Source organism: Larus michahellis, chromosome 15 (genome assembly GCF_964199755.1).
Source record: "Larus michahellis chromosome 15, bLarMic1.1, whole genome shotgun sequence".
In the NCBI taxonomy this organism is placed as follows: domain Eukaryota; kingdom Metazoa; phylum Chordata; class Aves; order Charadriiformes; family Laridae; genus Larus; species Larus michahellis.
Genome location: NC_133910.1, coordinates 9,254,367 through 9,275,835, shown reverse-complemented (window position 1 = coordinate 9,275,835; position 21,469 = coordinate 9,254,367). Strand labels below are relative to the sequence as shown.

Here is a 21,469-nt window from a genome sequence, read left to right as displayed (position 1 = left end):
GAATGTAGGAGGAGAACGTAAGGCCTTGAAAATCAGTTCAGAAGTGGAACTTGGGAGCGATGACTGTCTAAGTCAAAAACTCATTCTTGATGTCCCCCATTCTCTTCTTGCCTACTGATCTTTGGTTCAGAAGGTACGCTGCTGGTAGGGATGTTCAAAGATAAAGATTTCACTCCTGTTGTGTCGGAAGGAGTATGGAATTGTACTTCGTAAGCAAAAGGCTGATACCCTCTGTCTGCTCTAGCTGCAGACAGGATGAGTATCTGGTCTTGGATTTTGAGCCAGCTCCCTCCCCTCCCAAAGCAACTGCATTCAAGATGAAAATATTGATACTTTCCCCTCCAAGTAAAAGCTTGTCTTGTTTGAACTTACTAAGTCATTCTAAACTTGTGCTACTGTGTGCTGTGTGCTATGGTTGTAGGTACCTTCTCGATGTATGCTTGTATGTACTGAAGAAAACTTTGGTTTATGTATCTAGCAGTCCTCACTGTGGAAGCGAAGCAAAGAGTGAACCATTTTTATGTGAGAACAAACCCTTTTCTTCTCAGGCCTAATGCCTTCCCTCTTGTCTCACTCTCCCTTTCTCCACCTATCTTTATTGCTTATGCTAGTGGTGAAGACTTGCCACCACCAGGCAATATGGAATTAAAGGGGTAAATTCTGTGTGTAATATATAGAGAGGAGAATGTGAACTGGATTGAATGTGTCCTTCCTGGACTACTTCTGCCTAGCTCCCTACTTATGCGCATGCTATGTTCAAATGAATCCTGCTCCCACGATAGGGACCTCTGTTTGTGCTCCTGTTCAAACTGCCTTTAGGACATCTAGCCAGAGTTACTGCTGTTGCCTTTCGGTTTTGCCCCTTTGACTTCTCCAAGTAACAGCGAGAGGGGGAAATAGGGTTATGAGTCTTTAACCCTCTGTGTTTTAATTACTTTTGGGATGTCATGTGTCATTTTGCTTCACGCGTGAACTAGATGGAGCACCAACTTCTGTGAGCTGTGCAAACTGGACTTGCTCCCTGGAGTGCTTTCCTGAGAAGTTTCAGGATGGTTTGTTTGGGTAGTTCATCAAAACATCCATCCAGTTGTGACTTACTGAGCCCCTCAAGACTATTCCCCAGGGAGATGTGCAGAGACATCTTTTAAGGAGAGGAAATAGATGGGGGGGACAGGAAATTAGGCTTCAAATGATGGTCTTCAGAAGCTACAACTTCAGTAGCTCTGGTCAGGCTTCTCCTCTAAGGACGGGATGAAAGTGCCGCTCCAAGATCCATCCCTGGCATGCTGTTGTAAAGCACCTCCCCTGCCCCACCGCCTTCCTTGTGCTGTAACTCCATGCTGTGCTTAAGTCTGCTTTTTCCTGAGAGCTAAGATGCTTGGAATCCGTCTGAACAACTTTTTTGTCTTGAGGCTTCTTTTGTAAAAGCTTTATCTATGTTAGATTCTTCAGTAGCTGTTCTGACTCCAGGTCACCAGTGGTAGCAGTGGCAGAGCCCTCGTTTAGTCCTGCCCGTTCCCTGTGAAGCGGCTGCTCAGTGTCGGTAGCTGATCTGTGGTGGCTGCTGCTGCCGGGACCGAGGGAGCTCCGCAGGCAGTAACAGCAAGAGTAATCTTACGAACGAGGGAGAAAATCTAATACACAGAGCTGAAAGCTGCTCTGTGCAACTCGGTGACATTAGACTCGCTGCGGTCAGCCTCCGTGGGAGGGATACTGGCGCAGAGCACAGGGCACAAATCTCCGCAGCAGAGAGATTGTACATTCCTGAGGTGGCTCTCTTACATTTTTAGTATCTTTGACTTTTAGAGCAATACTGTTTCTGTGACCAGATGTATTGCAAGTGCTTTGAAGATCTGAATATCCACAAATAGAGGAGGGGAGGAACACATCAGGCACACGTATCTGCCTTAAAAAGTAAGCCATGCTTTCTTTTTTTTCCCCTCCAAACCATTACTCTGCTAAGACAGAGGAGATTTAGTTTGAGATTTCTGAATCTGACAGATCTTTTGGAGGATTAAGGAGTGTCTCTGCATTCCTATTGACTTATTGACGTGCCAGCTGCCCCGATGCACGCATAGATGTTTTGCTCTTAAAGACCCGGGTTTCGTTGGCGTGGAGAGCAGACCTCGGCGCAGCTCGCTGGCCCTGAGCAGCGCAGGTGGTACCAGAGCAAGCGGCAGCAGCTCTTCCTTCAAGAATAAAAGTCTGTTGTGAGTATCTGCCCCCTTGACTTTGCAGATTTCTTTCGGCACGTGTTTGTTACCACTTCTCAGTTGTAAGTGACTTGTTGGGGGCAGGATTTTGCCTGGTGCAGGCTGAAAAGCACAAGTTGCTCCTGCCCCGGCCGAGGCGCAGTGAGGCCGAGGGGACGCAGGTGGGAGTGGGGGGAGCACTGCCCCTGTCAGCCCCTCGGCCGAGGCAGAAGGAGCGTTTCCCCTCTCTGAGAAGCAGAGTATTTATTACCAAAAGTAATTTTATAGTGAATTGGTTTGAAGTTACTTTACAGCCATGCGTCTGTATATTGTATTTTGGTAAAAACAGATATTTTACTTAAAATATATATAGATATATGAATAAACTTTTTTTGGAGCAAGTACTCTCTTTGCAAGGGATCTGTAAATCGCCAAAGCAATGTAATACCGAACTGTTCTGCCGTTGTTTGGTGTCTGTGGAGGAAAGCTGTATGTTTGTATTTCTGCCGGGCGCCTCGGGGAAAAGCCAGAACTGCTGTTACTGCCTTTCCGAAGCGAACGCCTCGGTTTGTATTGGTAATAAAACCGAACCGCAAGGCCTGCTCACTGCTGCCGTCACCACGTTTTGAGCCTTTTTCACTGAATTTCGTGCAGATTTCCGTGCGCCGCCCCCCGCCCCACATCGCTCCGCTTTGGCTGTTCGCGCCGGGGGCCGCTCCGTGTCCGCGGGGCCCTGCCCTCCTTCACCGCTGTTCCCGGCTGCCGTCAGACCTGCCCGGCCCCCGGAGGAGTTTATCGCCAATTAACTGCGGCAACCGCCCGTGAGGAGGCGCCTGGGCCGCCGCGGGCGGGGACGAGGGGGGCCGGGGCCTGGGCCCGCCCCACCGCGCCTGCGCACCGCCTCGCGCCGCTTCCGGCCCGCGCGGCGCTTCCGGGTCAGCGGCGCCAGGGGAAGCGGGGGCCCCGGCGGTGGCGGCGGGGCTGGGCCAGGATATGGGCGGTGAGGGGGAGCCGCGGGGCCGGGGGGCCGCGGGGAAGCCGGGGGGTGGCGGCGCCGCGGCTGCCGCAGGGCGGGGCGGCAGCAGCAGCAGCAGCAGCCGCCAGCCGGCCGGCCGGCTGGCCTGGCGGAGACCGACGGGCCGGCCCCGAGCTTCTGTCGCCGTCGCGGGGGGACCGGGCTGCGGAGAGCCGCTCCCGCAGCGCATCCGGGCCGGCGGGGCCAGCCGTGCCACCCAGCGCTGCCGTGGGTCGGGTTTGGTTTTTTTAAAGGGTTCTGCTCGCGGTGAGTTTTTTCTCAGCGTTTTATAACAGCTGTGACACTAAAAGGTATTTAGTTATCTTTAAGTGTTTAATATGGGTAGAAATTCTTAGTGTGGAAACTGTATCTATTTAATTTGCAGGTACCGTTAGGCTATGGAGGCTCTAATGGAGCTAGAAATGCAATAAAACTGAGTGGATGAGGCACAAAATTAAATCTCAACATCTGGAAGCTTTAAACAGAGTGTCACTACATTAACCATATTGGAGGTAGTGGCTTTTCAAAGTACCTGGCTATTCCAGTGCTACAGAGCAGTAAAATGTTTGCAAAATTGAAGAAGAAGATAGCAGAAGAGGCAGCGATTGCTCCCAGGCCGGGGGGAGCTGCCAGGATACCCAGGTCTGGCAGCAAGGAGTCGGTTACCTCCGTGGGAGCAGACTCCGGAGATGACTTTGTAAGTTACACTTTGCTTTGAAATTTGATTTTTCTTGCAGCATTTTTATTACAGCTTTACTCACAACAATTTAAGTCTAGTGTATAAGTTGACTACGTATTGGGGTGTCTTTGAACGTCTTAATGCATAAATGAATCATTAGCTTGAATAAACTTAAATACTGAAGAAAAAATGTTTGTATGTTAACCATAGGAGTTACCAGGAGGCTTATGTTCCCATGTAAACATGAGTTACAAAGCTGTCTCAGCACATAACATTGTTTAGCAGACATAAAACATTGAATAAAGCTGTAGTAATGTGTAAGATACCTATTTGTAAATTTAATTACTGAAGCAGTAGGAAAGTAAGCTGGGTGCTGGCTAGCGAAGGTCTTGCTGTGGTCCTGTGTTTACCATTTGGCTTCCTGGTACCCTTCCTACTTGAGCATATTGTTTATGCAACACATGTTCAGTTTTGCTGCGTTCAGAACTATTGTAGTTCCTCCAATGTCTGGTTTAAACTTTCTTTCACTATAAAGCATTGTTTGAGGAAGCTGTATAATTCCAGGGTTAAATGAAGCCCTGTAGTGCTCTGGCACCTCTGCCCCTTGATGGCTATTGTATTTTTAAAACCTGGATTAAGACACGGTGTTGCACTGCTGTTGGAGCCAACAGTACCCGCTGTATTGCAGCAAGTTGCTTTATTATTCTGATTTGCTGTCTGCAAAATGCAGAAGTTATTTACACAGTTGAGTTTTAACTTGGTTTTTTTCTGAAGCTCAGCTGAAATTCCAGTTCTGTTTGAACACATTTTATAATGGAAATATATTAGTCTTCTGTTTTTCTGAAATTTTTTTGCACTTAATATGTTCCACATAGAAATTTCATTTACCGTCTTGTGAGTTTACAGAACAGAAAACAAATAACGATGGTAGCTGAAGTCTTGAGCAGTTTTCAGAAAATCTCTAAGAATGAGTTGTTTTAGCAATATTAATTTAACTGCTCTTAATATTGATTTTTATGAAGCAAAAAAATCCCCACAGAGAACCACGAGTCAGTTACGCAGTGGATTTTGCATGGAGAGCCCATTGCATGGCAAGACTACTGCGTTAGTGCTTAAGCGAGCTTGTCCCGTGTGAAGAGTGTTACTGTTTCTTTCGTACTTTTTTAGTTTTTCAAAAGGCTTTTGCTTTGACCCATCCTGAAACCTGTGCTGTAAAGCCCGATTTCCACGCCTGCCCACCTTAGTCTTTGTGTTCTGCCATCTCCTCAGTGCCCACTTGGAACAGTTTTCAGCTATAGCTTCTTTTAAAGGCGTTGTGTTTCATGGAACAGGCCAGCATTGCAGAGCTGACAATTTAAGCCCTTACTATTTTACTTCTTCAGCATTTTTTACACATTCTGCTGTGCTAGTACAACTTTCCCCTTTATGTGGGAAACCGAAGCATTATTCCTGGGTGGGGTAGCGTTTATTATCACAGAGTTAGTATATGGCAGCATCCACTTTTTCGAAATTTTGTAAGTTACGTGAGTGTTGTTTTTCTACCAAGGCTTCTGATGGAAGCAGCTCTAGAGAGGATCTTTCATCCCAGTTGTTCAGAAGAAATGAACAAATAAGAAAACTGGAGGTCAAGCTGTCTGGTATGTGTCTTGATACGTATAAAACCCTATTACTTTAGGAAGTATTTTCCTTTGAACTTAAGTGTTTTAATTTATTAAAAATACATGGGGTTAGGGTTTTTTTGTTACCATTTGTAACAACTCTGTTCATTGTCGTCTAGGTAGCATCCAGTAGAACTGATTTTTTGTAAAGACGACTGACTCTCTTCTGCTGATTTCACAACACATTTACATGATTCTTTTGAACAGCTGGGATAGTGTTTTGTCCCCATGCTTCAAATAGTGTCTTTCCCCACTTTTATTTTACTTATTCCATGTACGTAATGGTTTTGGTTCTCTTAAGATCTGAGCTTTCTGATGTAACACAGTAACCATCCTTAAAGAAGTGAACTTTGAAATGAAAAAAATTCAAAATATTCAAACAGGGTTGAGGCTTTTTTCTTTCAAAGATAATACCTTGTTCTGTAAAGCTGTAATAAGGGCCCTGCTCTGATGCTGCTCTCCATCCCTGTTGTATGGAGTGGATCAAAGACTAGGTTAAACTGTGTTACGCTGCTGCTTCCCAAAGCTCAGAGAAGGCCTTGGAAAATAAGGTAAGGTTATAGCCAGCTCAGGATTATTTTAGTTTATTTTGGAGATTTACCAGGCTCCTGTTCAGTTCAAGAAAATGTAGGATTCAAAAATGATTGTACATTGCAATTTGAAAGGGCGAAGCGTTCACCTGTTTACATAAGGTAAACTTAAAAGTGCTGGTTCGGGCTTAGTAGGAGAGAGGGAGGCTCTGAATATTGAGAGACTCATGCAAGCAGCCAGTCAGTAAGTAAATCTGCCTTTCCGTTGTACATAAATTTCTTCCAAGTGCGTGTGTTTTTTGTTCTGGTTTTTTATATCTGCCTTCCTTGTCAGTTCTGCTCGGTAGGCTCAGTACTGGTAAGAGCGCGAGATTGTTAGCCGAGCGGGAGCCCCAGTCAGGGCTCAGCCCAGAGATACTGTGTGACTCCAGCAAGGAGCAGGATGGAACAAGGGTGCAAGCGTCTGTGAATTGCCCCATCCTTGCATCCTCCAGCAAGAGAGACCTTTCCTAAAACAAGTTAAATAGATCACTATTCTTGAATGAAGTAAAATGTGGGATAGTTCTTCATTCCCATTTTTGTGTAACTAGCACACCTAGGATAGGTCCTCCTGTTTGTACCAACCATGTACCCTACGGACAGTTCAGAACTGTTTGCTTGTGTTCATTGTTACGGTCTCCCAAGTTTTCCTCAGCAGGAATGATTTTCTGATTGAGAAAATCATTGTCATTTTCCACTCATCCTTTTTTCTTTTTTTTTCTTTTCTTTTTTTTTTTTTTTTTAAATTTCCTTCCCCAATGTCTGTTCATTCCTGGTCTGTGCTTCTCCCTCCTCCCACAAGATTATGCTGATCAGATCCGAAACTTGCAGAAGATAAAAGAGAAGCTTGAAAATGCATTAGAAAAGCATCAGGATTGTATGTACTTTTCTTTTTCCTTTTGTTTTTTTTTAAGTTGGAAATTGTTATGGTTGGAAGGAAATGGGTTTGATGTACAGATGTTTTAATCGCTTCCTTTCAAACTGTGCACCTCTAGGTTGCAAACAGATAGACACAAAATCTTGCCTTGTTTACAGTGTGAAAAGCAGCAGTAGTGTGTTGGCTGTTGAACACACTTGTTATACTCCTTTTGCCAAATTTGGGGCTAACGTGCGGGAGAGACTTTTTTGAAACCGACAGCTTTGTTATAATCCAGTGAGGAACAGGACTGCTGTCTGCTGTTATTTCTGGCATTTGCACAGCGTGCAAGCGGTGCGAGGAAGTAGGTGGCACAGGGTTAGTGCTAGAGAGTCAAGATGGGGCTAATTACTTGCAGGAGAAGCTCTTTAAAGTAACAAATAACTTATAGAAAATTGAGAAGCAATTTTAAAAGAGGAGTTTTTAATATATCTGGTGATTCTCTGTTGATAGCCTCCATGAGGAAGTTTCAGGAGCAGAATGAAGCTCACCAGGCCAGTCGAGCCAAGATGGCTGAAGGAATGGCTTTGGCCTTAGAAAAAAAGGACCAGGTAACAGAGCTTGAAAACTCAACTTTTGACCGTCTGTGGAGACCTGAGTGCGTGACCTTGATGTTTTGAGCAGGTGTCGCCATTAATTAAAATAGTCATTGTGCATTGTATTTGCTTAGCGTGCCAACATTGAGGAAAGAAGGGAGTATTCAGTTTAAATGCCAGAAATGGTGTAGGACTTCTCATGGTTCTGACTGTTCTCACTCTTTTTAAAAAGAGCCCACAACAGCTTCTAATGTAAGGTTAAGCTTGCACTTGTGTTAGGTAAGATTCAGTTGCAGTACACCTGTTGTCACTTTTTTATTTTATTTTACTCGCATAAAGCTTATTCAGGTAGCATAAACGATTTCTCAGCTTTTATATTAAAACACTAGCTGTTAGTTTTCTTTTGCTGATGACCTTTTTAATGGTTACCACAACTTAGTATCTCCGTTAACCGTGCAATTTTTTTTAAACTGTAATTGCTGTCCTTGAAAGTCTACAAACAGATTTTGATTTTTTTTTTCTTCTTTCTTGTTCAGGAGTGGATGGAAAAACTGGGTCAAATTGAAAAGGTAATTAAGCTTTGGAGTTTTGGGGTGGTCTTTCTTGTGCGTGTGTATTTGTAAGCACCAGCCTGTACGCTTCCTACAGCTCAACTCTGCGCAGCCCTTTTTATTGTTTGATCTTTGTTCAGTGGGAGAGGCCAGACATTTGCTTTCATTACCAGCCCCAGTGCTTCAGGAGGTATATCTGGAGTTGTTTTTCAGAGGGGAGGCAAAGAATGATGGGTTGCGGTGAGAAAGGTATACTTCTGTAAGGGGGAACAATAGTTTCCTTTGTTACGGAGGAGGCAGCTGGGATGCAGAAGGAGATAGTGACTGTCTGAAGTCTTGCAGTAGATCATCTGTTTCATAAAATAAATGAAACTATGTGGTAGGGATATTTGTAATACGGGATTTCAGTCTTGTTCTAGCTGTTTAGCTTAGGCTATTTTAAAGTATCTCTGATTATGAAGACATTAAACATGCTACTATTTGCTGTCCATTTTCAAGAGTTCAGTTGCGTGATCACTGGCTGCCTTGTAATGAATATGGATATTTTTTTTTGGTGATTGTAGAAGTTTGGTAATTTGCTCCACATTGCCTACTGCAACGTGAATGGGGATGAGTTTCTAGTTCTACACGTAGGACCATCAGAGAGCCTTACAGCTGCAAGACGAGATTCCTTTCCCAGAGAGTCTAACTAAACTTAATCTATTGACTTGAAATGAGCATACCGGTATTCTCGGATTCCTTTTGTTTTTGTTGGTTTATCAGGAAAAAAAAATGCTTGAAACACAGTTACAAGAAATGAGGGAGCAGAGTTTGAACCTTTTTCAAAAAAGAGATGAAATTGATGAACTGGAGGGCTTTCAACAGCAGGAAATTGCCAAAGTTAAACACATGGTAAGATTATTTTAAACTTTTTTTTTTTTTCTTTCCTGAAATTTCTGTTAGGATACTGAGTTAGTGGTAGCTCTGCGTTACTTTTTTAGCCTTTGTGCTTGTATACAGTCTTGATCAGTGTCAAAATCCTAACAGTAGGTACGTAGTTTATTTCGACAGTGATTTTTCCTGGGAGTTATTTATTATTTCATTTAATTCAGCTCATAACTTAATAAGAGACAAGCTTCAATGAGAAGACTTTATCAGTATTGCCAGGTCATCTGTATTGTCAAAGATAACGTTCTAATATTCAGCTTTTGAAAAAGGAAGAATCTCTGAGCAAAACAGAGCAGGAACTAGAGGCATGCACTCAAGAACTAAGCCACGCTAAAGAGGTGCTTCGGGCTGCAAGCAACGAGTCATCGGGCCTAAGGAAAGATCTGCAAGAGTTGCAGCAGCAGTTCTTGGAGCTGGAGGCACAGAGGTACGGATGTGGTGTGTCAGGAGGAGCAGTGCATTCGTGTTCCCTATACTTTGTGCCCAGTTCTGTCTTTTTGGAAGAGTTTATATACGTAGTGAGCTGACTGAATAATTGCTTCTGGTATGCTGATGTGGGTGTAAATGCCAAGTTTATAGTTGTTTTCAAGCCAGTTAAAGTAGTACTTGTTTAGGATTTTGTAAGCTTGTTGTGATTTCTTTTTTTCATAGTTTGAATGCTTAACTGTCACTTTTTTTGGAAAATGTATAATCAAGCAGTGGCTGGTTTTAGGACAAGAAAACCTTGTTGATGTTGCCTGGCCCATTTTCATAAGAAGCAGAATTCTCTGCTAAAGATTATTTTTCTGGAATGGTATGTCACCTTTTTTTATTCTCTTTCTGTGAAGAGATGAACTAATGACAGCTGAGACAAATGCAGAAAATAAGATCACTGCTCTGGAGTTAAGAGAACAGGAGCTACAAACTGTCATTCAGCAGCTTTCTGTAGACTTGCAAAATGTAAGTTTGAGTTAAGTGAGATTTGATTCAAAGAGCTCCTTGTCTGCAGAAGTTAGATTAGATATCAGTTACGTGTTTTGGAAATCTAAGTTTCAAAGCAAGTAATTTCTCAAAATTTTTAGGCTCGAGTTGCTGGTTCTGATTGTGAGAAGAGACTGGAAGTGTTACAGGTGGAGCATGAATCTCTGAAGGTGGAATATGAACAACACAAGCAAAAGGTGAAGTGTTTTAAGATGCATCTGCTGTTGGCTGGTGTAAAGGTGCACACTTGGGTAATGTGCTGTGAGTTTGAAAGTGTTTTGGGATCATGTTGTCTTTTCGAATAGGACTTTTCTCTTCCTAATGGCAGTTTTTTTAAGTTAAACTACAATGGATTACATAAAAGCTTTGCTACAAAAAAGATTCTGTGATTTCTTGTTCTCACAGGTGACTTTTGAATTTGCTGAGAGAAGTAAACTTACTGAACAGCTGCAGGAAAAAGTGTCTTCCTTAGAAAAAAAGCTAGAAAGAAATCTTTCGGGGGATGAACATGTGCAGGAGCTACTCAAGGAGGTAATTATACATTTATAGACTGCTTAGAAGTGCAATCTTAGTGAGATTTTGTTAGGACATGAGTTACTTATCCTACATGGAAAGAATATACGATGAAGTAATGCAGGCACGTTTGTCCCTTCAGTGTATATTGGCATGTGGTCTGTGCTGGACAGAATTGTGTGCATGACTCCATTGAGCCTGGTTATGTAGATACTGCACAGATGTCTTCATTGGTCTTTCTGCATTGTCTGTTTAGGCAATGCATCTGACTGCTTAGAAGCAAAAGAGCAGCTTTTTAACATGCCCACAGGAGGTAGAACAACTGGAGAGTTTTATTGGTTAATCCTTACAGAGAACAGTGCACGCTTCTCCTTGTTCGTCTTTTATTATCATGACTTGCAAAGCATTGAGCCAGGGAGGAACTGTTCTTGCACATAGACGCACAAACAGAAAGTTGTATATTGAAAGCTTGAGCCTCAGAAGCGTTAAGAAACAGCAGAAAACAAAGAACTTAGCTTGGGTCAATGCCCTTTCTCTCATTACTTCTTGATCTCTTTCTGGAGCACCGATGTTCCCGCTCAGAATCGACTCGGAGCAGTGCTTCCCCAGCTGCATCCTGCGCTGGCAAGGAAGGCGTGCTCTTCCTGAGTCAGGTGTTGCCTACAAGACACATCAACTCAATGTTGCTATCATAAAAGAACTTGGCCTAGTAAACTTGAGCCAGTTTGAAGTCCATGTAAGGGTAGCAAAACATTTTGGAAAGTAAATACCAAAAGTGTTGGGTTTGCGTTTGCTGTGATGCAGCAGTTAAGCTCTCAGACAAAATATTTTTAATTCCTTAAACTTGGGCAGGGTTAGAAAATTATGACCTGGCTGTTGATTAGAACTTACATCTGGATCATGACAGGATGCCAGTGAATTTACCATTCTTAATTAATGATGTCATCTTAATTAACGATGTCATGCTCAGGGCAACATGATCTGTAGAGGCCCTATGCAGTAGCATCAAACTTGCTGGTTCCCAAGAGCAAAGCTGCATTGCACATCAAAATAACTGCTCCATATTAGTTTGACCTTATTAATGAAATAAGAAAAATGCTAATTAAAAAAACCTTCCCTCTTTGTTCATCCTTTGTCCTGTTTTTCATCTCAATGTTCAGAAAGCTACTCTTGAGCAGAAACTGGATGAAACCAGGCAGCAGCTACTAACAGACAGAACACGTCACACCGAGACTGTGAACCAGTTGGAAACACGGGTAAATATTATTATTTTTTCACTATACATTCCCACTGTTCCCAGCATCTTTATGCCCTGTACCTCCTCTTGTGCTTTCAGCCAAAGGTGAGACCGTATGTCACACTTAGTCTTGAAAGGGAAGTCTAATTGATCAATGTCTCAGTCATCTCCCCACCTTCAGTGGGCCTAGAGGGTATGAAGTTGGAGATTTCATGCATATCTTCTCTGTCCTAAGAAACAAGTAGCTGAAGTGCAAGTGTTGCTGGAGGGTAGTGGCGTGGTGAAGAGTTTGTAAAAGCAGTGTGTGTCAAGTCGGCAGTCTCTCTGAACTATGTGGTTTTGTGGTTTTAATGTTTACCTTCCCCTACTGGGTCATCCCCCATTCTGTACATTTTTTCTAATAACGTAGGCGCCAATGGATAAGGAATTTAATGTATGGTTATATTTTAGAAAAAAGAACTGGAACAAAAACTACAGATTGCAACAGAAGCATTGAAAAAGAGCAAAGAAGCAGCAGCTGGGCAGGACCTGAAGATCCAGAAGCTGGTGAGTATGATGGTTCACTGACCAGTAGCAGAGAGATTAATTTCTCTGTGTTGTTTCGTTACTCAAGTGTTTTCTTGCTGTTTGTCTCCTGAACTAGGGTCTGTATATGCGTACATGACACTCCTGCAAAGGAATAGTGTTGCTTCAGTTTGAGCATATGTCTCATGGAATGGTGTCCAATTCTTGTCAGAGCTTCAAAATACCATTTTATTAACGTAGTGGTTTTATTTCTCTTAAGCAAACTGATCTAGAGAGTGAAAGAAGTAAACTACAGCAACAGATTTTAAGTGAGAAACATCAGTATGATCAGAAAGTTACTGGACTGGAGTCTCAAATTGCTGCTCTTGAAACAGCTTGGGAATTTGATAAAACAGCTACTCAGCAGAAGATCGTAAGTACGGAAACTGTTCAGTGGGCCATGTGAGCCTTCACAAAATGACTTTAACACAGCTTGTAGGCCTTGCATGCTCCTGGCATTATAAGAGAAGATCTCATACTTTGAGAAACTAAATATGAACAAAGCATTTGATGTGTTGAATTTTTTAAATAAAGCATTAAAATAATTGTGCTTAGTTTTTGAGCAATCTCTTATTTTACAGAGCCAGTTGGAAAAGGAAAATGAAAATCTTAATGGAAGCAGAGAAGAGTATGAGACTTCTTTAAAAAAACAAGAGTCTGAACTGAACAGGCTAAAGGTAAGGGCTTAATTGGTTAGTGGCATGGGTTAAATACAGAGCTGCGTTTGAGAGACGGTTAACAGCAAAGTGTATTACATTCAGGTTGCATGTACTTCCAGCTGTAAATCAGCTTTGGTACTCAGTAGAAATGCATTTCAGGACCGTTACAAATGGGTGATCCTTTTCTGAAACGGAATGCTTGGGTCTGCCTAAATCAGGCAGAAATAATACATCTGCGTATTGTCAGGCATGAAGAGCTTTTTGAGTCCTGTTAGCAGTAATGAATACAGAATAGTTAAACATCAAATTCCATTCATAACATTCAAAACAAAAGTTAAATACTTAAATTGGTCAGGTATTTACAGCTTATCATTGGATTTACAGACTATAATTATAGATTGTTGAAACTTTTCTCTGTAGCTACTCTTGGATGCACAATTGGAATAAAGATCAGTTGCAGGAAGGAACTACTTTTTAATAGAGACTTCAAGCTAAAGGATGTTTTAAACATTGGATATGTTTGGCCTCTTGCATCAGTTCTGTGTTGCTCTTACATGTGCAGATAGCAGCAGTGCAGTAAAACAAAACAGTAACTGTCACTTGGAAGCGTAAATTATGGTGTGTTAGAACACCCGTAAGTTCCAGTTGTTAATGGGTTTGGGTTTAAACATGAGAGACTGACTTGATTTTAGTTGTCTTGAGTAACCTCTGAATTTCTTTTGGTTTGCAGAGTGAATTGAGCAGCAGAGAGACTGTCAGCGTTGAAATTGCCAAAGCATTGGAAGAAACACGAAACCAAAGAGAGGAATTACAACAGCAGGTTGGTTAATACTGGTGGTCTAAAATATGTTTGGGTGCTCTCCACCTTGCACAGACCAGACTAGATTTGGACTTAATTATCATAGCAGTCAGGAACATTAATTAGAAAAGTATCCACAGCACGTGAGACAGCAGTGGTTGCCTCAGTAAACTTGAAACTTAAGGGTGTCTGTAAATGCCTGCACAAGAGCGTAATCAACTTACGTGAGTTATTACAGTGGAATAATGTAAAACGCTGCTGACTGCAAAGTTAAGGATATTCCTAAGTTTGTAGGCTCGAGAGTTATGGCAAGTTGTGGCGGTTGGATATGAACAAGTGAGGGGAAGACCAGGTAGCAGCAAGTGAATACATTTGCGCAGAATGAAGGTGACTGATATTTCAGTGCCCTTTACATCTGTGAGCTGGTGCCTAGTCCCAGTGGGCCAGCCGTCCTGGGGCATTAGACTAGTTGGCAGTTTGTTTTAAAGAAACCTATTTGTTCTGTTGTTGTTCCTTTCATCACTTACATCACATCATTGTTCCTCTGAAGCACAGCAGTTCTAAAATTGTAAATTTCCTCATAGGGAGGAGCTTGTATCCAGTAACCAAATATAAATTCTGGGTGGTCTTGTTTTGTTCTTCTTTTATTAAAAATGGTCATGGTGGATAAAATGAGCTTGTGTTTGCTGAAGCTGGGAACTGCCAGCTGAGCAAGTCTGACCGGATTTAGTCCCATCTTGTGGTTTCTTTATTCTTCTGGGACTGCTGTAGATCTGTGCTTGCTTAGTCCAGCTGTATGTAAAAGGGGTGTAAGGCGATCGCTGGTTCTGCTCAGCGGCTGTTTTACAGCTGCCACCTGCTGGTTACGAGGCAATTTGTGATTGTGGCACAGAGTTTATCAGAAGTGGAGTGTGTTTTAGCCCTTACAGCACATTGACTTCAGTGCTTTCTAATGAGGTCGGTACTGTAGAAGTGGTGCCTGCTGTGAGTCTCTGGACAGATGACAGACATCCACGTTGTATTACCTGTAACACTAATGCTGCGCAAACCACTTTCTCAAGGTGTTGTATTGCCTAGCACAGAGCTCAGGCAGCCCCTGCCAGTTGTAGATACCAGTTACTGATACAAGAATTCTTCTCCAGTCCTTCCCACAAAAAAAAAATAAATAGATTCTGAACCTCTGAGGTACGTTGAAATCTTTCATTGCCCTCTTCTAGTTTTCTGTCTTTAATGACTTCTGCTTGTTTGTTTGTCTGCTTTGAAGGTTTCACATCTGGCATCCTTAATAAAGGAAAAAGACCAGCTGATTGATGAAAAATGTGATATACTTCTAAAACAGAAGGAAGAACTAAACCAACTCAGTCAAGGTTAGACCAAATGAGCCTACTGTATCCCAGACAGCTTTATCCAAGTACAGCCTCTAGTTCTGGTCTTGTGTGATAGATTGTAATAATTCTAGATTTTCTTCCATATTTAATAACTTTGAAAATTTTGTATCCTTCAGTATTAATTAGTCAGTCTCCCTCCTGCATCCTTAAAAACAAAACCACTTTTTTTAATCAAAGTCTTATGTTTACACGCCTTTCTCAGATCATGAAGCTGTCTTGCTGCAAATGCATCAGTTGCAATCCGACATAGAAGCAAGTAATAGCCGAGCAGTGGAGAAAGAAGAAATGGCAAGAAAGGAAATTGCTGAACTGAAGTTGCAGATACAGCAGTGCCTGTTGGCCAGAGAACATGAGAAAAATGTGAGTGCAGTTGCAAATCTGATCTGTTCAGACTTCTCAAGAAAATAAACCAGTGTGCAAGAGACCCCAGTTCTGTCATGCGTGGTGATACATGCTCTGACAACTTGCTCATGACCTGAAACACCAGCAGTGTAGACTACCATTATTTGTTGTTCCCTGTCTTCCTAAAGAAAGCTGTTTCCTGTATGGTCTGTGACTGGTTTATGGAAGACGCCCCATTATTTTGTTTGACTCGTAAAATCTCTTGAGAGAACCATTACGAAACCGATGAGACAGAGATGGAGCCAACTAGATTGTTACTAATGCTTTCTGGTTTAAAAAAGTCACCACCACCCCACCCCCAAAACCAACAACCAAACAGAAGTCAAGCCTTCTCCCTAGGGAGTGTTCATGGGCTGCAAATGTCGTGGTATCTCTGCAGTTCGCTCTCTTCATTTTTATAGGTTTCAGAACTAGAGGAATCAACAGGAGTCTTGAGTAACGAGCATTGCCATTCTCCAGAAAACCGTGTGGTGGAACAGAACGGAGAGGTAGCAGCTGCAGACGTTGTCAAACTTCAGAAGGATAACAGAGAGCTGGAACAGCAAATTGCTGAGAAAAACAAGGTGAACCGAAACAGCAGAAACAGCTGTTAGTCTTTCCCCTTTTAATTAGTAAGTCTAATAATTGGTGCTGCTTACGCTGCAGCCTTAGAAGGACAAGCTTACCAAAATGACAGATCCAATTTGAATCCAATATTCTGTGAGTAATTTGTTTTTTTCCTCTGGATTGTACAAGGATATAGCAACAGTGGATAAAAACTGCAGCCAGAATTGTAGGAATACTTATCTATTCTGGTGGAAAGATGCAGCAAATGATACTGTTTACAGCTTTCCTACAGAGCCCTTTTGTGTGAATCCAGCTCACTTCCACTGTGCTGTCCCATGAAAGCCCAAGTATCCTATCTCATGCCCGCTAATCTGTGCGGCTGGAAAGGCAAGACATCAGGTTGCTTATTCGGAGCTGTGAACATTGTTTAATGATTGTTTCATTCATTACACCTGTTCGTCGTGGGTTTTTCCAGAGATCTGTGGGTCAAAATGCATCCTGACAATGAATACTGTATTAACCGTGTCCTTTACTCCGCTTACAGATGATAAAGCAGCTACAGCAAAGAATGGCAGAACTCAAGAAAACCCTCCAGAAAGAGTTGGTAAGGGTTATGTTTTTTCAGTCTCTTCAGCTGGCGCTTACTGACAGCTACTTGCACTACTAATTCCAAAAGCTTGACTGGTAGCTAGAGCGTAACTTTTTTCACTAGGGATGTCTGCAGTTTCCCTGTGTTTGCAGGCAGATCGGTGAACCCTTAAATTAAGGAAGTACGGTATTCTGGCTCATTTATTGACTGGATGGTGTGACAGGTAGCCATCACCACTTGACTCTTGCAACAGAGAATTTTAGTTACAGAACACCTGTGTTTGGTTACCTTGGGCGTCTAATACATTTCTGTAGATTGAACAACTGAGGTTTGATTGCTTCTTACAATGTACTTCTCTTTTTTTAGAAAATAAGGCCTGACAGTGAGGTACCTGAAGTACGTGAAAAAGCAAATTCTGAAGTGCCTAATGCTTCTGTGACTGTCACAAACAACTCTGATTTAAATGACTCAAGGGAGATAAACTTTGAATACCTTAAACATGTTGTACTGAAATTCATGTCCTGCCGGGAATCTGAGGTAAAGATGTACACTTGCATTTTCTTTCTAAGTCTGTCTTCCTCTAGAAACTGCCACCCGTTACCTGCCAAGGACAGGACACTTCTATGCCAATTCCATACTTTACATCTAAAAAGTTGTTGACTGATTCAGCACAATGAAGCAAAATAGCTAACAGCGATATGTTTGGAAGTACAGATTATGAGGAACTAAATGAAAGGGAAATGTGAATTTTTGAGAGGTAGTTATGTCTGGAAGTTAAAGATCTGAAGCTACAAGACATTCCTTCTGCACTACTCTGAAAAGCATATGGAGTATGTAATTAGAGTCAAATGGTTGTATATTTAAGAAAGACAGCCAAAAAAAAAAAAACCCGAAAAAAACAAGGAAAAGACATAAATTACTTGCTGTTGATCTGTAAGAAGTAATTCCTTGTGCATTTGGAGCTCCTTCACATTCTCCACATTGGGTCAAAAAAGTTAAAGGTAAAAAAAACTCATGCGCAACAATACACTCTGCTTAATGGCAAGTCAGTGGGTAAGATCAAGAAATAATTGCGCAACTCCATGGTATCCTGAGTGCTTGACTCCTTTACAAACTCTGCATTGTGTGCCCCATTTAGAATATTAGTACTGTAGTGTTAATAGACTCAAGTGTATATTTAAATGCCACAATTCTTCCCTGCCTACATGCTGGTTTGATCAACTGTTCTAAGCTTAAAAAAACCTAGGATGCCACGGGAGCCAGGCTGCTTCTCTGTTCTAACTAACTAGGCTCCCCATTTGTCTTCTTTCCCTAAAATACGCAAACCAATGTTAAAGAACAGAAAGCCAGGAAACAAACAGAAGAAATAAGATACAGGCCATCCTAGTCTGTTGGAACAGGGGATAATGGAAGGCTGCTGGTCTGCTCTTCGCGGGTGTGACTAAAAAGTCTGTGACCAAACCTGCAGAAAAACTGCTGCATCATAGTCCAGAATGTAGAGCCTGAGAGCGTCTTAGGCAACACAATGCTGTGGTTTCTTTCAGGCATTCCATCTAATTAAAGCTGTATCTGTGTTACTGAATTTTTCCCAAGAGGAAGAAAACATGCTTAAAGAAACTTTGGAGTACAAGGTAAGGGTTCTGTTCACTTGTAGCCTCTAACGGGACTCCCAGCAGCCAAAATGAAAAGTCTTAGATGCTGGGAGATCATGAAAAGTATCTTTTCCAAATGTTAGCTACAATAAAAAAACATAATTTATTATTAAAATGTTAGCTAATCACATACATGCGTATCGTAAATTGTCCACTTCAGTGAGGGAAACAGCAACTTTGCAGTGCTTCAGAGAAGGAGTAACGGCACGGTTTTGCCCAGCGGACTCAGTCCGTGGAGGGAAGGTAGAAGCTCCTTGCTGGAGTACAGTCAAATATTCAAAAGCAGGAAGCCAAATTCTTGGTTTGTCCTTGTGTGAAACTATTTTCACTTCAGTCTGAAGTCTGCGGCGTTCTGTTTTATAAAGGGTTCTTTCCATCAAATGAGGGGGAGATGCCTATGACCGTATTCTTTCTTTTTCAAATCTTCAGCCTCTTAAAAGTGTGAACCTGGCATAACGTGTATTGTGCTTTCCTGTCCTAGATGTCATGGTTTGGGTCCAAGCCATCTCCTAAAGGCAGTATCCGGCCGTCTATCTCAAGCCCAAGGACACTGTGGCCTTAAGGGAACCTGAAAACAGGCAGTCAGCATCTAGCCACTTTTTTCTGTGAAAAGAACGCTGAACACACTAATTCAGGTGTGTCTTAATCACTGTCATTGCAGTATTTTGTACAAGAATTTCTGACACTGTTTACAAAACTAATACTGTGCAAGGAGAAAATTTCACTACAAACTGAAACACCTCTTCTGGGTTGGATTTGGGACCGTTGTCTCGACGGTCTCAATGGAAGTCGGCTCCTTGTGCTCATCGCTCTTGCTTTCTTGGCACCAAAGGGTAACGTTAACCTCACTAATAGCGGTGCTGGCAGTTCAGGCTTCTGACGCGTGCGTCTGTTATGATGGTGATTCCAGCTTCTGGTTTGGAGGGCTGAGTCGAGTAACCGGGCACAGTAAAGCTTCCTCGTCTCGCTGTGGAAAGCAGGCAATGGAAAGGAAATGTTGGCAGTACTGTACTGACTTTCTGACAGTTTGAAAAGCCTTTCAAAGAACAGGAGCAGGAGCTTTAACCAAAAAAGAAATCTGCCTTGCCTTGTTATACTGACATAACTAATAGTTTGCATTTTTTCATATCACTGTGTAATTTAAGGTGCGTATATCCTGGCCTGCAGTCCTGAAGGCTGCATGTTGATGATGATTATTTAATTTGAGAGCACAACTTTAGAGTTGTCTGATTTTACTTTTCTTAAAGAAAAATAATATTTAAAATGGTCTTAATTATAGTACCTAATACTCAGTCGCCTTTAAAACTAATCTATTAGCCTGTACCATACGTTGTTAGCACTGGGGAGAAGGGGGTAGTAAACCATTTTAAATTTTTAAAGCTGAATTCCAGGTATTGTAAATGCACATGGAGAATACCTTTTATTTAAAAAAAAAAAAATCTAGTGACAAAGGGTAAAGAATATTGGTACTAAACACTTTGATTTTATTTTTTTTTCTTCCAAGTCTGCTAGCAACAAATCTTCATAACCAGTATCCGCCTCTTGGGTTGTGGTTTTCTGTACTTCAAATACTGATGCTTAAAAACTGTTATGAACATGTAGTGGGCTGTTAACTGCATCCTAACTACATGGTAAAAGAAATGCTGCTTGGGAGGTTTTTGGTTTTGAGGGCAAAATTCAACTCGTAATGAATAAATCTTGGTTCCAGCAGCTTGCTTTCCTTCCCCGCTAAGAAAAGGGGACCGAGGTGGCACTTGCCTCACAAAGTGGAAGCACAATTTTGCCCATAGTTATTGACACTTGTACAAAATCCAGATGAAAACAGGAAGGAGGAGCAAGTCTGGCTTCTTAAAAATGGGACGTATTTTCAAAAAACTACATATGTCTGGAATTCGACGAGCAGGCTGCAGTTCTGGTAATTCTCTTACAATGAGGTCTGTGTTACTAACAATACTTTTATTAAATATATTCAAGAAAATTCAACCTGTCCTGTAGTAGAGATGCGGTCACTGTTCAGGTTTTTAACTTTGCTTTGCTAACAGGGGTCTGAATGACCTTGGTGGTGGCAGTCGAGATGTAGCGTTAGAGGTACAGCACGGGAGCTGCGCCCCGCTGCCATGCTCCCTCGTGCTGTGCTGGAGATGGAAGTATCTTCCACGGGAGGTCAGTCGTCAGAGCGGTGAATGAGCTGCAGATCTAGACCCCAGCGGCCGCCCCGGTTCTCCTTAATCAGCCATGGCCCAGACACAGGTACTCGCAGTAGCTGTTCCCTTGGCACAAGTGACACTCCTCAGTTTAGAGCTGGGTTATATTTATTTAAAGTCAAGAAAACCAACAGGGTTTTTTTAGTACGCTAAAGCTTGTCCAAAGCCAGTCTTTACTAACCTGATCCATGGCCCTTAACGATAGCATAGGGAAGTTTGTGGGATGAGTACGACTCTGCTCTAATACAAAAACAGACAATCAAAAAGTGGGTTTATATCAGTTGCTCTGGTACTGAAACAAAGCAGGGGCAGGATGGACTGTTGGTTCTGGGAAGATTTTGTTCTCTAAGGTCTTTTTCTTTAGAATGTCCCTCTGCCCCGGCCTATTTCTGTGGGACCTGAGACCAGGGGACAGGATTCCCTCTGCTCACGCCGATGCCTGCTGAATGACTAATCAGTTTATGGTGATCCTGGCTTGAAAGGTTACTGCTGAACAGTAAGAAAAGCAGTATAGGCAGCCTAGACTAACGAGTGACAACTTAAAATCTTAAATTGAAGTTGTGTTAGTGAATATATAATTTAAGATCCGAAAGCTCATACAGGATCAACTTACCATAAACTAGTTCTTAAGTGTTGAATTTTCTTTAGATATCAGAGCAAGAATGGTGTGTATGCATATATTAAAAAGCTAATGCACTTTCCCTTGTATAAAAACAGTGGTATACATAATCCTTTCTATGGCCATTGGATTTCTTTCCTTCTATGCTGTAAATATGGATTGTATTATGAAACACTATGGAAATTTGTGGTGCAATACATTTTGGATCAAAACCCTAATCTCGATTTCTTTCTTTTTATAGTTCTGGTTATCTCCCCTGGGATGCTATAGCTATTTAAAATTGAGAGATTTTAA

The 21,469-nt window shown here is 42.1% G+C and overlaps 1 protein-coding gene across 4 annotated transcripts; it reads left to right on the top strand.

Moving 5' to 3' along the window:
* The first annotated feature begins 3,102 nt into the window (after nt 1-3,102).
* On the top strand, nt 3,103-21,393 carry GOLGA1 (golgin A1). Of its 4 annotated transcripts, XR_012590046.1 has the most exons (24): nt 3,103-3,192; nt 3,593-3,904; nt 5,433-5,523; nt 6,916-6,990; nt 7,483-7,580; nt 8,102-8,134; nt 8,879-9,007; nt 9,301-9,470; nt 9,871-9,982; nt 10,105-10,200; nt 10,409-10,534; nt 11,677-11,772; nt 12,204-12,299; nt 12,538-12,690; nt 12,899-12,994; nt 13,707-13,796; nt 15,040-15,142; nt 15,366-15,523; nt 15,967-16,128; nt 16,656-16,715; nt 17,067-17,237; nt 18,245-18,331; nt 18,834-18,987; nt 20,064-21,393. XR_012590046.1 is itself a non-coding variant. In XM_074608795.1 (23 exons), exons 2-23 carry the CDS (start codon nt 3,770-3,772, stop codon nt 18,912-18,914), a joined length of 2,406 nt encoding a protein of 801 aa, XP_074464896.1. In that variant the 5' UTR covers nt 3,103-3,192; nt 3,593-3,769; the 3' UTR covers nt 18,915-21,393. The 4 variants fall into 4 exon arrangements, 3 of the variants coding, with proteins under 3 accessions (XP_074464896.1, XP_074464893.1, XP_074464895.1); XM_074608795.1 differs by having other exon boundaries at nt 9,313-9,470; nt 18,834-21,393; XM_074608792.1 differs by having other exon boundaries at nt 18,834-21,393.
* The last annotated feature ends 76 nt before the right edge of the window (nt 21,394-21,469 follow it).